At 52.3% G+C, this 13,612-nt stretch overlaps 1 protein-coding gene across 1 annotated transcript; it reads right to left on the bottom strand.

Moving 5' to 3' along the window:
* Nucleotides 1-2,137: 2,137 nt before the first annotated feature.
* Nucleotides 2,138-2,728, bottom strand: LOC147599792 (olfactory receptor 14J1-like). Its single transcript, XM_086753937.1, has one exon. The coding sequence runs from the start codon at nucleotides 2,726-2,728 to the stop codon at nucleotides 2,138-2,140; it is 591 nt and encodes a 196-aa protein (XP_086610063.1).
* Between the last annotated feature and the right edge of the window lie 10,884 nt (nucleotides 2,729-13,612).

The following is a 13,612-nucleotide window of genomic DNA, read 5'->3' as shown; positions in this document are numbered from 1 at the left end:
AACTGAAAAGTCCACGTCATACTGCTGGCCACGGCCACGGCTGCAGGGAAGCAGCAGCCCTGCTGGTGCACAGGCAGCAGAGAGGGAGCCCTGCTGAGGCATGGAGGTGCAGCCTCCAGCGCCCTGTGGCTGCTCCTCCAGCTGGCAGCTGGGATCTTGGCTCCTTAACCCTTTCCTCATGCTGGGGCTGGTCCCCAGCGCCAGAGAAGATTTGACGGGGTGGCAGCTCAGACAAATTATTTTCCTCTGTGTTGTAGTTCAGCCCCGATCAGGACCAGACTACGCAGCCTCTCTCTCACTCCCCCCACCCTCCCAGAGAATAGGAGGAGATGATATAAGAAAAATGGCTCAAGGTTTGAGATAAGACGGCGAGAAATCCCTCAAGTTACCGTCACGAGCAAAACAGACTCGACTTGGGGAAAAATACTAATTTATTTCTAAAAATAGCAGGAGAATGAGACAGGGAACAAGATAACCTCCCCCCAGCCCTCCCTCTTCCGAAGCTTAACATTGTCTCTACTACCTTCCCCGACTTCCCACGGGAGGGGAAAAAGAGAATGGGGGTCGCGGTCAGTTCATCACGCATTGTTTTATGCCACTGTATCATTGTCGGGGGAAGAACTCCTCGCATTCCTCCCTTCTCCAGTGTGGGGTCCCTCCCACGGGCCACAGCCCTTCATGAAACTGCTCCGGCGTGGGTCATCTCTTCCATGGGGTGCAGTCCCTCTAGAACAGCTGTCCCAGCGGGCCCTCCACGGGCCACAGCTGCCTTCAGGCCTCCACCTGCTCCAGCGTGGGGTCCTCCACAGGCTGCAGGTGGATCTCTGCCCCTCCGTGGACCTCCATGGGCTGCAGGGGGCCAACCTGCTCCACCATGGTCATCACCACGAATTGCCGAGGAATCTTGGCCAGGAGCCGCATTACTCCTCCCCCTCCTTCTTCACTGATCCTCTCAGGATCCTTTTTACATTTTATTCACTTCAACTTCTCATCTCCTCTCCACTTCTTGCAGCCAGGCCGGGCCGAGTTGGGCCCAGTCTGCTGCCCAGTGGGAGGCCAGAGAGTGAGGCCTGCAAGGCTCATGAGGCTCGCGCCTCCCCCTCTCTGCCCCCTGCTCAGCTGCTTCACATCTCTCCTCCTCTTTTCCTGTTTTCCCCTACTTAAACACGTTATTGCAGAGGCGTTATCACAGGACATTCTGCTACCAATTGGCTCGGCCTTGGCCAGCATCAGGTCAGCCCTAGGCCCGGCCGAGTCCACTAAACAAAGGGGAGCAACTTCTAGCAGTTTTCTACAGAAGTTACCACCTTAGGCCCCCCCTCACTAACAAAACCAGAACACTCTGGCTTCTTCACCTATGCAAGAAGGCTGGTTCTGGAGGTACACGTGCTGGTTTTGTCTGGGATTGAGTTAAATTTCTTCATAGTAGCCTGTATGGTGCAATGTTTGAACGTGTGATGAGAACAGTGTCAATAACACCGGGATGGTTTAGTTACTGCTGGGTGGTGCTTGCACAGCATCAAGGCCTTTTCTACTCTGCAACCCACCCTGCCAGCAAGTAGGCTGGGTGCTGGTATGAAGGTGGGAGGGGAAACGGCTGGGACAGCAGACCCCAGCTGACCAAAGGGATCTTCCATACCCTTTGACGTTGCTCAGCAATAAGAGCTGGGAGAAGAAGAGGGGAGGGCATGGATATTTGGCGTGGTGGCCTTTATCTTCCCAAGTAACCGTTATGTGTGATGAAGCCCTGGTTTCCTGGAGATTACTGAACACCTGTCTGCTGGGGGAAGCAGTAAATTAATTCCTTATTTTGCTTTGATTGTGCACACAGCTTTTGCTTTGCCTAACAAGATGTCTCACTTTTACCCTTCTAGTTCTCTCCTCCATCGCACTGTGGCGAGTGAGCGAGCGGCTATGTAGTGTTGAGCTGCCTGCTAGGGTTAAACCACAACAGTACATTGGGATGAAAAAAAATGTTCAATGTCAAGAAGTAGGATAAACATTATTATTTTATTGTACTTAATATTATCACAGCTTTTTCAAAATAACAAAATAACCAAAAAATCAAACCAGGAACAAAAGATAGTTTTGAATTTTTCTGGGTTAATCTGGGAGTATTGTAAGGTGTATGGGTACCTTAACGATGCTGTAATAGTCTGTATTCAAATATTCTCCTCAGGGAATCATTGATCTCTTTGTTCCTCATGCTGTAGATGAGGGGGTTCACTGCTGGAGGTACCACTGAGTACAGAACTGCCACGACCAGATCCAGGGATGAGGAGGGCATGGAAGGGGGCTTAAGGTAGGCAAAAAAAGAAGTGCTGATAAAGAGGGAGACCACGGCCAGGTGAGGGAGGCATGTGGAAAAGGCTTTGTGCCGTCCCTGCTCATAGGGGATCCTCAGCACAGCTCTGAAAATCTGCACATAGCACAGCACAATGAACACAAAACAGCCAAAGAGTAAACTGGCACTGACCAGAAGAAGCCCAACTTCCCTGAGGTAGGAGTGTGAGCAGGAGAGCTTGAGGATCTGGGGGATATCACAGAAGAACTGGTCCACAGCATTGCCCTGGCAGAGTGGCAGTGAAAATGTATTGGCCGTGTGCCGGACAGCACTGAGAAACCCACTGGCCCAGGCAGCTGCTGCCATGTGGACACAAGCTCTGCTGCCCAGGAGGGTCCCGTAGTGCAGGGGTTTGCAGATGGCAACGTAGCGGTCGTAGGCCATGACGGTGAGGAGACAGTACTCTGTTACAATCAAGAAGGGAAAAAGAAATATTTGTGCAACACAACCCAAATAGGAGATCATAGAATCATAGAATCATAGAATCATAGAATAGTTAGAGTTGGAAGGGACCTTCAACGGTCATCTAGTCCAACCAACCTGCAAGAAGCAGGGACATCCCAGACTAGATCAGGTTGCTCAGAGCCTCATCCAGCCTGGCCTTGAACGATTCCAGGGATGGGGCATCCACCACCTCTCTGGGCAACCTGTTCCAGTGCTCTACAACTCTCAATGTAAAAAATTTTTTTCTAATATCTAATCTAAACCTACCTCCTTCTAATTTAAACCCAATACACCTTGTTCTATCACAACAGGCCCTACTGAACAGCTTCTCCCCACCTTTCCTGTAGGCCCCCTTGAGGTATTGGAGGACCGCTATCAGGTCTCCCCAGAGCCTCCTCTTCTCCAGGCTGAACAGCCCCAACTCTCTCAGCCTGTCCTCATAGGAGAGGTGCTCCAGCCCTCTGATCATCTTTGTGGCCCTCCTCTGGACCCTTTCCAACTGGTCCATGTCCTTCTTGTGTTGGGGACTCCAGAACTGGACACAGTACTCCAGGTGGGGTCTCACCAGGGCAGAGTAGAGGGGCAGAATCACCTCCCTCGACCTGCTGGCCACGCTCCTCTTGATGCAGCCCAGGATGCGGTTGGCCTTCTGGGCCGCAAGGGCGCATTGCCCACTCATGTTGAACCTCTCGTCTACCAACACTCCCAGGTCTTTCTCCTCAGGGCTGCTCTCGATCCAATCCCTGCCCAGCCTGTATTTGTGCCTGGGATTGCCACGACCCAGATGCAGGACCTTGCACTTGGCCTGGTTGAACTTCATGAGGTTGGCACGGGCCCACCTCTCCAGCCTGTCCAGGTCCCTCTGGATGGCATCCCTCCCTTCCAGCGAGTCGACGGCACCACACAGCTTGGTGTCATCGGCGAACTTGCTGAGGGTGCACTCTATCCCACTGTCCATGTTGCCGACAAAGATGTTGAACAGGGCCGGTCCCAATACGGACCCCTGAGGGACGCCACAGGGACTTACCCTGTCCAGGGCTCTGAAGATTCCTCCTCATTGACCTCTCAGCATCCTCCCGCTCTCAACTGCCTTTAAGTTCTCCCAGGCACTGTCTCTCTGCAGCGCTGCCCGCTTGCCATCAGCTCCCTCCATGCCAGGAGCCCAGCCCAGCTCAGCAGCAGAGGCCCAGCCCAAGGCGGCACTTTCTCTGTCCCCTCGGGGCTCCCTCCCTGGGGGCTGCAGGGGAACCTGCTGCCAAACAGCCTGCAGCCACCACTGGGGTTTTGCTCCTCAGCTGGGACAGAAGAGTCACGTCTTTTCAAGCACTGCCATTTTCCTGCTCACAGACACAGTCAGGTCTAAATATCACCTGGCCTTGTCCCGCCAGTAGCCAGAATACCCAAAGTAAGGGATCTCCTCTACCCCTGCTGAGGGAAGGGATTCAGCGCAGTCAGTGCAGGCATCTCACCCTGGGTCTGTAGTGCTGGTGCTAGAAGAGGACTCAGCTCCCTTCCATGCACACCACAAACCCACAGGAGCTGGGATTCCTCTTGCCCCAGTTCAGCTCAGCACAAAAGGGCATTTGCCTGTGAGCTCTTTCTCTCAGCTCCCCTCCTCCTTACTGGAGATGGAGGGCAGCAGGGAGTTCTTTAGATGCAAAGCCCTGGTGACAGCTGAGGTGCCCGAGGTGGCCCAAGGTTTGTGCAGGAGACTGCAGGCTCAGGTGGAGCATTTAGGGACAAGGACAGCAGTTAGGGACAGCAGCATTTCAGTACCCATCAGGCAGTTGAGATGGAGCCAGTCTCTTCATTGTGATGCATGGTGGGAGGATGAGAGGTATGGGACAAAAGCTGAAAGGATGTTCGGTGAGAGTTAAGGACCATTAGGTCCTACCAATGAGGTCACACAGGCACAGGAGGAGATTTGTCTGAGAGGATGGGCAGTCCCCATCCTTACAGGTTTTCAAGACTTCTTTCCTACTAAGTATGGCCTCCAAACTCTGCTCAGCTGGAGAGCATTCCACTGAAGATCAAAATGTCCCGGGTTCAGCTCCAAGCTTCAGCGATTATTTTGTCCCTGAGATTTTTGCAGAGCCCGTCTGCCTTCTTCCAACCTGCCCTGGCCCTCCTCACTCCTTCACCTCTTGCTAGAGCACTGCAGAGCTGTGGGCCAGAAGGACCCTTCCTCTGGCACCACAAGTCCCCAGGCTCCCCCTGGCCACGCCGCCTCCAGTGCTCCAGCACTGGTGGTGCCTGTGCTCCTGGCGCGCTCCGCGGCCGTGACCCAAAGAGCACAAGGTGGGGTGGAAATGCTTCTTGTGAACGGCTGTCAGGTAACGGCTCCGTGTGCTGCCAGAGCTTCAGTGTCTGTGCCCAGCACAAGAGCGTTCCCCACCTCCCTGTGCTTCACGTCAGCGGTCGGTAGAATCATAGGATCATTTAGTTTGGAAAAGACTCCTAAGAGCCTTGAGCCCAGCCGTTATCCCAGCACTGCCAAGTCCACCACTGAGCCGTGTCCCTAAGGGCTTTTAGATCCCTCCAGGGATGGTGACTCAACGCTTCCCTGGGCAGCCTGCTCCAGTGCTTGGTAACCCTTTCAAGTGAAGAGATTTTTCCTAATAGCCAATCCAAACCTGCCCTGGTGCAACCTGGGGCTGTTTCCTCTCTTGCTGTCACTTGTTCCTGGGGAGAAGAGACCAACACCCACCTTGCTCCAGCTCCCTTCAGGCAGGTGGAGAGAGCAAGAAGGTCTCCCCTCAGCCTCCTTTCCTCCAGCCTCCTTTTCTCCAAACAACCCCAGTTCCCTCAGCTGCTCCTCATCAGGTACAAGGACTGTTTCTCACATTGTCTTTTCAGGTGCAGGCTGCCTGGACAAAGGACACTTCAATTATTCTCCAATTTCCTCCTCCCAGGACTCTTTGTTCATTCAGATACCTCGCACCCATCTGGTTGCTGCTCTGAGCTCCAGGGAGTGAAAAGCTGGCCAGTCTTTCAGAAGCCCAGTTGTCTCCTCAGCCAACTCTTTAATTCTGTCTGTAAACACCTTTGTTTTCTTCTCCATCTGCCTGCCTAAATATTTCTCATAAGGCTCTCCTTTGCAGAAAGGCAATCTCATGGGATGCAGCCTGTACTTGGCGTGTGGCTGTGCAGTGTGCTTTATTGTCTAGGAAACATTTTCCTGCTCTCTTTGTGAAAAGGAAAATTGCTGCTGTGCCTGTGCGCAGGCAGTTCTCAAAGGAGAGCAGGAGGGAGCTGGTGCAGTGGAGCTGTAACATCCATCGGTGGAGATCAGTGGAGAAGTGTGATGCAAGGAGCAGTGATGTGAGTCCCAGGTGGCCAATGACAGCAATGGGGAGGTGTGAGAGGTGAGGAGCAAGGTTGTCCGTACAGTGTCAGACTGCAAGGGACTGCTGTTTCTACCTGTCCAGCCATCCTGAGGAGACATTTTGGAGTGATATCCCTTGGAGAATGCTTCTGTCAACTCTTGTAAACTGAAAAGTAATTCAAAATAAACTTGAAAATCAAGCAGCATTCTTGTTAAGTGCTCGCTGAAATCTTCCTCCTTAACTCCCCTGTGAAACCTCTCTCATTACCTGTACAGATCTTGAAGACTTGTGGAAAACTATAGGAAGAGACACAGCTCATTAGGGCTTTCTGTATTTTAACGAGAGCCACGGTGACTTTGGGGCTCCTTAAGTGAACTCGAGGGACTGAGAGGAGATTGAAGAAACTTCTCAAGGAGTTATAGTCAGAAGCAAAGCCCAGAGTACCTTGGAGCATTGATGGGCCCCACTGGGGGCCATTCCTGACAAAGCCTCCCCAGGGACTCGTTAGAGCAGGTCATTGGAGGCTGTGAGTGCAGGGAGGCAAAGGCCCTGTGCAGGGGGCTGTAGTGCAGAGAAAACTCTTGGTTTTGTCAGAAAGCAGAAATGGCCAGAGGCCCCGGCCATGGGGAGGCAGATCCTGTCCCTCACGCGTGACTCAGGGCTCTTCCTGGGGGCAGGGAGATGTGAAAATGACCAATGCCCAGTGCAGAAAAACTGTGCCGCGTCTCTGCACTTACCCCAGTAGAGGCAAAGAAGAAACAAAGCCCACAACCCAAAATCCTGTTTCTCCTGGAAGACCTGAGTGGTGTGGGCAGCTGCTATAGCCAAGGGGACAAGGGGACAAAGACTGTAGTTCCTTTAGGCCTTTCAGTCTCGCCAGAGCCCTTGGCCATCTCTGCTGCGCTGTGTCACACTGTCCACGCCTGCGTCTCTTCCCTTTTGCCTGATGACACCAATCTTTATTTCCTACCTAGCTCTCACCCTGGCATTTTCCTGCCCTCACCGATGTCCCTGCACCCTCACTGGCTGTTGTTGAAACACAAGCCATGGGCTGATCCAGACTCTCTCTGGGTGGCGTCTTGCCCCACAATGCCACCCTTTGATTGGATTTCTTTTTCCTCTCCTGCAAACTGGACCTTCCAAGCTGCACTTTGTGGAGGTTTCCTTCTCTTCCCACTACCAGGAAACACTCTACAATCTGAGACATCACTCTTCAAGCAGTTGACGGCTACTGCTGTAGTGCGCTGGTGCTCCACCTCAAATGCCTACAGATGCCCAGGTTCCTCATCTTCTCAAAACAGACCCCAAATCCCAAAAGTCCAGGAGAGCATTCCCCCATGTTGGATCAGGGATGATCTTACACCTTCCCTTACACCAAGGCTGCCTAGCAGAGGTCTGTGGTCTTCCAAGTCCTTAGTTATCAGGATCCTTCTTCTCACCTTTGTCAGGTGGTTCGGTGATCCTGACCAGGAGACCGTTGTACATCAAGGACTTAGTGATCCACAGAACAGTAAACCTCAGTGTAGTTGTCATGGATGGGCCATTCAGATCACTTAAAGAACCACAGTCAACAGCATCAGCAAAAGTGATTTTTTTTGAAATGCAATGTGTAACAGTGCGACTTGACAAAGGCTGATGGGAAGGTTCAGCCTGTGACTGCACAGAGGATGTAACAATGATTCAGAGGCACCAGCACAGAATCACCATTACCAATACAAAATCCTGGTGCACTGTGATACCAGGTCATGTGCGATGTCGGTCACCTACCAAAGATTGGCTGTTTGTAAGAGATCTCTCAGCCTGGAGGAGCAAACGGGAGAGGTGTCCCAGCTCAAGGGGAGATCAGCGCCATGCAGCCATGGCGCTGGGCAGGGAGAGCTCAGGGAAGGTTCCCTATGGCTGTCGTATTTACGGGCTCAAGTGGTTGGCTTGTAATCAAATTGCATGTGATGGGAAAGGTGTGCGTGAGACTGCTTGTACCCACAGCTTTCTCTGTCCCTTGAGAAATGAGTCCTGGAAAAGCCACCAGCTATTCATGTGTTAATCGTGTGATGGATGTTCCAAGCTGATAGGCATCGATGCTCACTGTGTCACTCATTATGATGCCCCTGGATTCCATTTTGAGTTCCAACTGAATATCTCTCTGCTGAGCTGGGAGGACGCTGTCCTTGCAGACCAGCTGTACTGAGCTCTGCTGCTCTTCCAAGCTTCTGACCGGTGGGTCCCCACTGTGGATACCACTGGTGGGCACTGCTGGAGAGCAAAGCAATAACAGTGAGGTCTGCCCAGCTTCTCCACCCTTCACTGCTCACAGCTCCATTTAGATGTGAAATGCAGATGGGAACTGTATGAGTATAACCACGTCCTTGGGACACAGTTTCTCCATTCAAAGCATACATGGGCAATGTATTTTGGAAATAGCTGCATAGATCTGGATTTACATTGCAGGAGAGAAATTGTGATCATGTTGCTGTCCCGTGGAATCATAGAATCATAGAATCATAGAATGGTTAGGGTTGGAAGGGACCTTCAAAGGTCATCTAGTCCAACCACCCTGCAAGGAGCAGGGACATCCCCAACTAGATCAGGTTGCTCAGAGACTCATCCAGCCTGGCCTTGAACGTTTCCAGGGATGGGGCTTCCACCACCTTTCTGGGCAACCTGTTCCAGTGTTCTATAACTTGCATTGTAAAAAATTTTTTCCTAATTTCCAATCTAAATCTACTCCCCACTATTTTAAAATCATTAATTTGTGTCCATGGCCTATGAAATAAAGTTCAACATTGTTGAAGTTCTTAAAGTGAACAGTTTCTGCACACTTGTTACACCAATGTCATTTCTGCCCAGGACTTTCCCGAATCCCCTCTTTCTCTCCATATCCCAGCACTGAATTGCCAATCCTCCTCCTTCTTCTGTCTCAAAATGAGTTTCAACCTATTTCACTTCAGCATGACCCCATTATTTCAGGTCTTTTCCCTGCCTTTAACACGTTGGATGCTACAGACACCTGGTTCTCTCTGCGCACTTCCTTGTGTCTCACAAATCCCTCACAATATCCAATCTAAACCTCCCCTGCCGCAACTTGAGGCCATTTATTCTCATCCTATCATTAGTTACTTTGGAGAAGAAACGAGCACTTTCTCCCCTACAATCTCCTCCATGTAGTTGTAAAAAGTGATGGGGTCTCCCCTCAGCCTCATCGTCTCCAGACTAAACAATACCAGTTCCTTCAGATGCTTCTCAGCAGACCTGTGCTCTAGACCCTTCACCAGACTTGTTGCCCTTCTTTGGACACCCTCCAGCAACTCCTCAGAATCACAGAATATTTAGGGTGGGAAGGGACCTTTAAAGGCCATCCAGTCCAACCCCCCTGCAAGGAGCAGGGACATCTCCAAAAAGATCAGGTTGCTCTGAACCCTGTCCAGCCTGGCCTTGAATGTTTCCTGGGATTGGGCATCCAGCACTTCTCTGGGCAATCTGTGCCAGTGTTCTACCACCTTCAGTGTAAAAAAAAAATTCCTAATACCTAATCTGAGTCTAATCTGCAAACTTCATGAGGTTGGCACGGGCCCACCTCTCCAGCCTGTCCAGGTCCCTCTGGATGGCATCCCTCCTCTCCAGCTTTTGGAGGGCACCACACAACTTGGTGTTGCCTGAAAACTTGCTGAGGGTGCACTCTATGCCACTGTCCATGTTGCCAACAAAGATGTTGAACAGGGCTGAGAGCAATACCAGCCCTTGAGGAATGCCACTCATCGCTGGTCATGACTTGGACAATGAGCCATTGACTCTTTGAGTGCAGCCATCCAGCCAACTCCTTATCCACCAAGTGGTCCATCTGTCAAATCCATGTCTCTCCAGTTCAGAGAGAAGGATGTCGTGCAGGACAGCACCAAAAGCTTTGCATAAGTCCAGGCAGATGATGTCAGTTGCTCATTCCTTGTCCACCGATGCTGTCACCCTGTCAAAGAAGGCCACCAAATTGGTCAGGCACGATCTGATACTGAGGGGCCCAAATTTCCACGCAGTATTCGAGGTGCAGCCTTGCCAGTGCTGAGCACAGCGGGACAATCACTGCCCTACTCCTGCTGGCCACACTGTTCCTGATACAAGCCAGGATGCTGTTGGCCTTCTTGGCCACCTGGGCACACTGCTGGCTCATGTTCAGCTGGCTGTCTACCAGTACCCCCACAACCCTTTCCAGCAGGAAGCTTTCCAGCCACTCTTCCCCAAGCCTGTAGTGCAGCATGGGGCTGTTGTGACCCAAGTGAAGGACCTGGCACTTGGCCTTGTTGAACCTCAAGCAATTCACATCAGCCCATCCATCCAGCCTGTCCAGATCCCCAGATGTCACTCCATTTCCCCAGATGATGCCCTCAGCATTGCTCCGCTAAAGCTTCAGCTAGCTCCACGTGCCTTGGACCACCTCTGGAACTTCAGATGTCGCCAGGCCTTTGTGTTTGCACAGCTCAGTACTGCCCTCCATCTCCAGTAAGCAGCACGGGAGCTGCGCCCAGAGGGTCACCTGCAGGTGTCTGTGGTGTGCGCGCCTGAAGGGAGTCAGGAGGAATCCCACTGCCCGTGGGTTTGTGCTGGGCATGGGGGGCAGCTGAGGACTGCAGCCAGGGCCTGGGGCTGAATGCCTTCCCTCAGCAACGGTGAATGAGATCATTCCCTGTCCCTGTCTGGGTGTCCTGTCTAAAGATGGGACAATGACACGGTGATGCTTGGGCCAAAAACGTTCTCCAGTGGGAGCAAGGACACTGCAGGAAAGAAGTGTCCCTCCCCAGCTGAGGAGCAAAACCCCTGTAGTGGCTGCAGGCTGTTTGCCAGCAGGTTCCCCTGCAGCCCCAGGGACAGCTGGAGGGAGCCCCGAGGGGACAGAGAAAGTGCCGCCTTGGGCTGGGCCTCTGCTGCTGAGAGCTGGGCTGGGCTCCTGGCATGGAGGGAGCTGATGGCAAGAGGGCAGCGCTGCAGAGAGACAGTGGCTGAGAGAACTTAAAGGCAGTTGAGAGCGGGAGGATGCTGAGAGGTCAGTGAGGAGGAATCTTCAGAGCCCTCTATGTGGTAAGTCTCTGGGTGCAGGGCAATTTAGCTGTTGTTCCTGGAGAGATCTCCCAGAGCTTGTGCATCTGACAGTTTATGGGATGTGTCAGGAGGGCTCTCGGTTTCTCAAAGGGGAAGTTGGTGCTGCAGAGCAGGGCTTCCCTGCTGCAGCATCAGAGGGACAGGGCATGATGTCTGCCTTCTCCCAGGGATGGCTGCAGGGCTGTGCAGGCGGGTGTGCAGGCAGGGGTGCCCAGGGCTGTCCTTCAGAGCAGGGGCCCTGCAGCCCAGGGGCTGTGTGCTGGGGCAGGGACTCTGCCGCCTGCCAGGGTCAGCACTCAGCCTGCCCGGGGAGCTCCCAGCGCTGCTGTGGGGAGAAGCTGTGTGGGGAAGGAGAGACCCACAGAATGGCAGGGTCCTTGTGCTGTTGAGAGGGTGCTGAGTGGGTCAGGGCTGCTCACAGCTGTAGCTCACTGTAAGAATATTTGCAATAAAAGGTTTTACAGGGAAAACGAAGAGAAGGATTGCGATCAAGATAAGGAACTTTCCAGAGCCTGTGTTTTCCATTGCCTACTCTTTGGAAATTGTACGGTATTAATTATAACAGAGTCATAAATGTTGACAAGTTACTCAGACCCCTGAACTCCAAGTGTATGATCAGCACTTTTTCCAGGATTCAGGGTAACACAAGAGTGTGATCACCCTCCACCTTATGAAGGACAAGCCCAAGGTAGCTCAGAATAAGTCGGAGGCACAAACCAGGAGCACTGTCATCTGCCAAAGACGAACAGCAGGATTGACCCCTGCCCCCGCCGTTCCCATGAACCCCCTGCAGCTGAGCAGGGCTGACTCCTGGGTACCAGTGGGCAGAGGTCCCACTCCTCACAGCACATTCAGCCAGCATCAACTGGTGCTCCAGGCACAGAGCGGCAGGAAGGTCACCTAGGAAAGGAAAAGGGGACGTGTGTGGCAGGGGCAGGGTGTATGAGAAATGGCTTTGACTTTGCTCAGAGAAGTCTCCTCTCACTTGTCACTGTTTTCTTTTTTTTTTTCCTATGGCAGTGCTCCGTGCTGAGAGGCAGCCAATGTCCAACCAAAGCTCCATCACCCAGTTCCTGCTCCTGACATTTGCAGACACGTGGGAGCTGCAGCTCTTGCACTTCTGGCTCTTCCTGGTCATCTACCTGGCTGCCCTCCTGGCCAACGGCCTCATCGTCACTGCCATAGCCTGCGATCACTGCCTCCACACCCCCATGTACTTCTTCCTCCTCAACCTCCCTGTCCTCGACGTGGGATCCATCTCCACCACTGTCCCCAAAGCCATGGCCAATTCCCTCTGGGACATCCGGGCCATCTCCTTCTTGGGATGTGCTGCCCAGGTCTTTCTGTTTGTTGTTTTCATTTCAACAGAGTACTGTCTCCTCACTGTCATGGCCTATGACCGCTACGTTGCCGTCTGCAAACCTCTGCACTATGGGACCCTCCTGGGCAGCAGAGCTTGTGTCCACATGGCAGCAGCTGCCTGGGCCAGTGGGTTTCTCAATTCTCTCCTGCACACGGCCAATACATTTTCACTGCCACTCTGCCAGGGCAATGCTGTGGACCAGTTCTTCTGTGAAATCCCCCAGATCCTCAAGCTCTCCTGCTCACACTTCTACCTCAGGGAAGCTGGGCTTCTTCTGGTCAGTGCCTGTTTAGCATTTGTCTGTTTTGTGTTCATTGTTGTGTCCTATGTGCAGATCTTCAGGGCCGTGCTGAGGATCCCCTCTGAGCAGGGACGGCACAAAGCTTTTTCCACGTGTCTCCCTCACCTGACTGTGGTCTCTCTGTGTGTTAGCACCTTTTTTTTTGCCCACCTGAAGCCCTCTTCCATGTCCTCCTCATTCCTGGATCTGGTGGTGGCAGTTCTGTACTCAGTGGTGCCTGCAGCTGTGAACCCCCTCATCTACAGCATCAGGAACAAAGAGATCAAGTATTCCCTGAGGAAAATATTTGAATACATACTATTTCAGCATCATTAAGGTACCCATACAGCTGACAAGAGTCCCAGGTTATCTCAGGAAATGTCACCACTACCTTTTGTTCCTCTTTTTTTTTTTTTTTTTAATAGCTGTGATAATATTAATTGCAATAAAATAGCAACATTTATCCCACTTCTTGACTTGGAACATTTTTTTTCTGAGCTATTATCCCAAAGTGCTGTTGTGGTTTAACCCTAGGAGGTAGCTCAACACTACATAGCCGCTCGCTCACTCCCCCACAGCGGGATGGAGGAGAGAACTGGAAGGGTAAAAGTGAGGGAACTCGTGAGATTGCCCCCACCAATGTGCAGGACCTTTCACATGTCTTTGTTGGACCTCATGAGCATTGCATGGACCCACCTCTCCAGCCTGTCAAGGTCCCTCTGGATGCGATCCCTACCCTTCAATGTGCTGACGCACCACAGAGTTTT

Source organism: Chlamydotis macqueenii, chromosome 8 (assembly GCF_036417535.1).
Source record: "Chlamydotis macqueenii isolate bChlMac1 chromosome 8, bChlMac1.mat, whole genome shotgun sequence".
NCBI classification, from domain to species: Eukaryota; Metazoa; Chordata; class Aves; order Otidiformes; family Otididae; genus Chlamydotis; species Chlamydotis macqueenii.
This window is presented reverse-complemented; position numbering and strand designations above follow the sequence as displayed.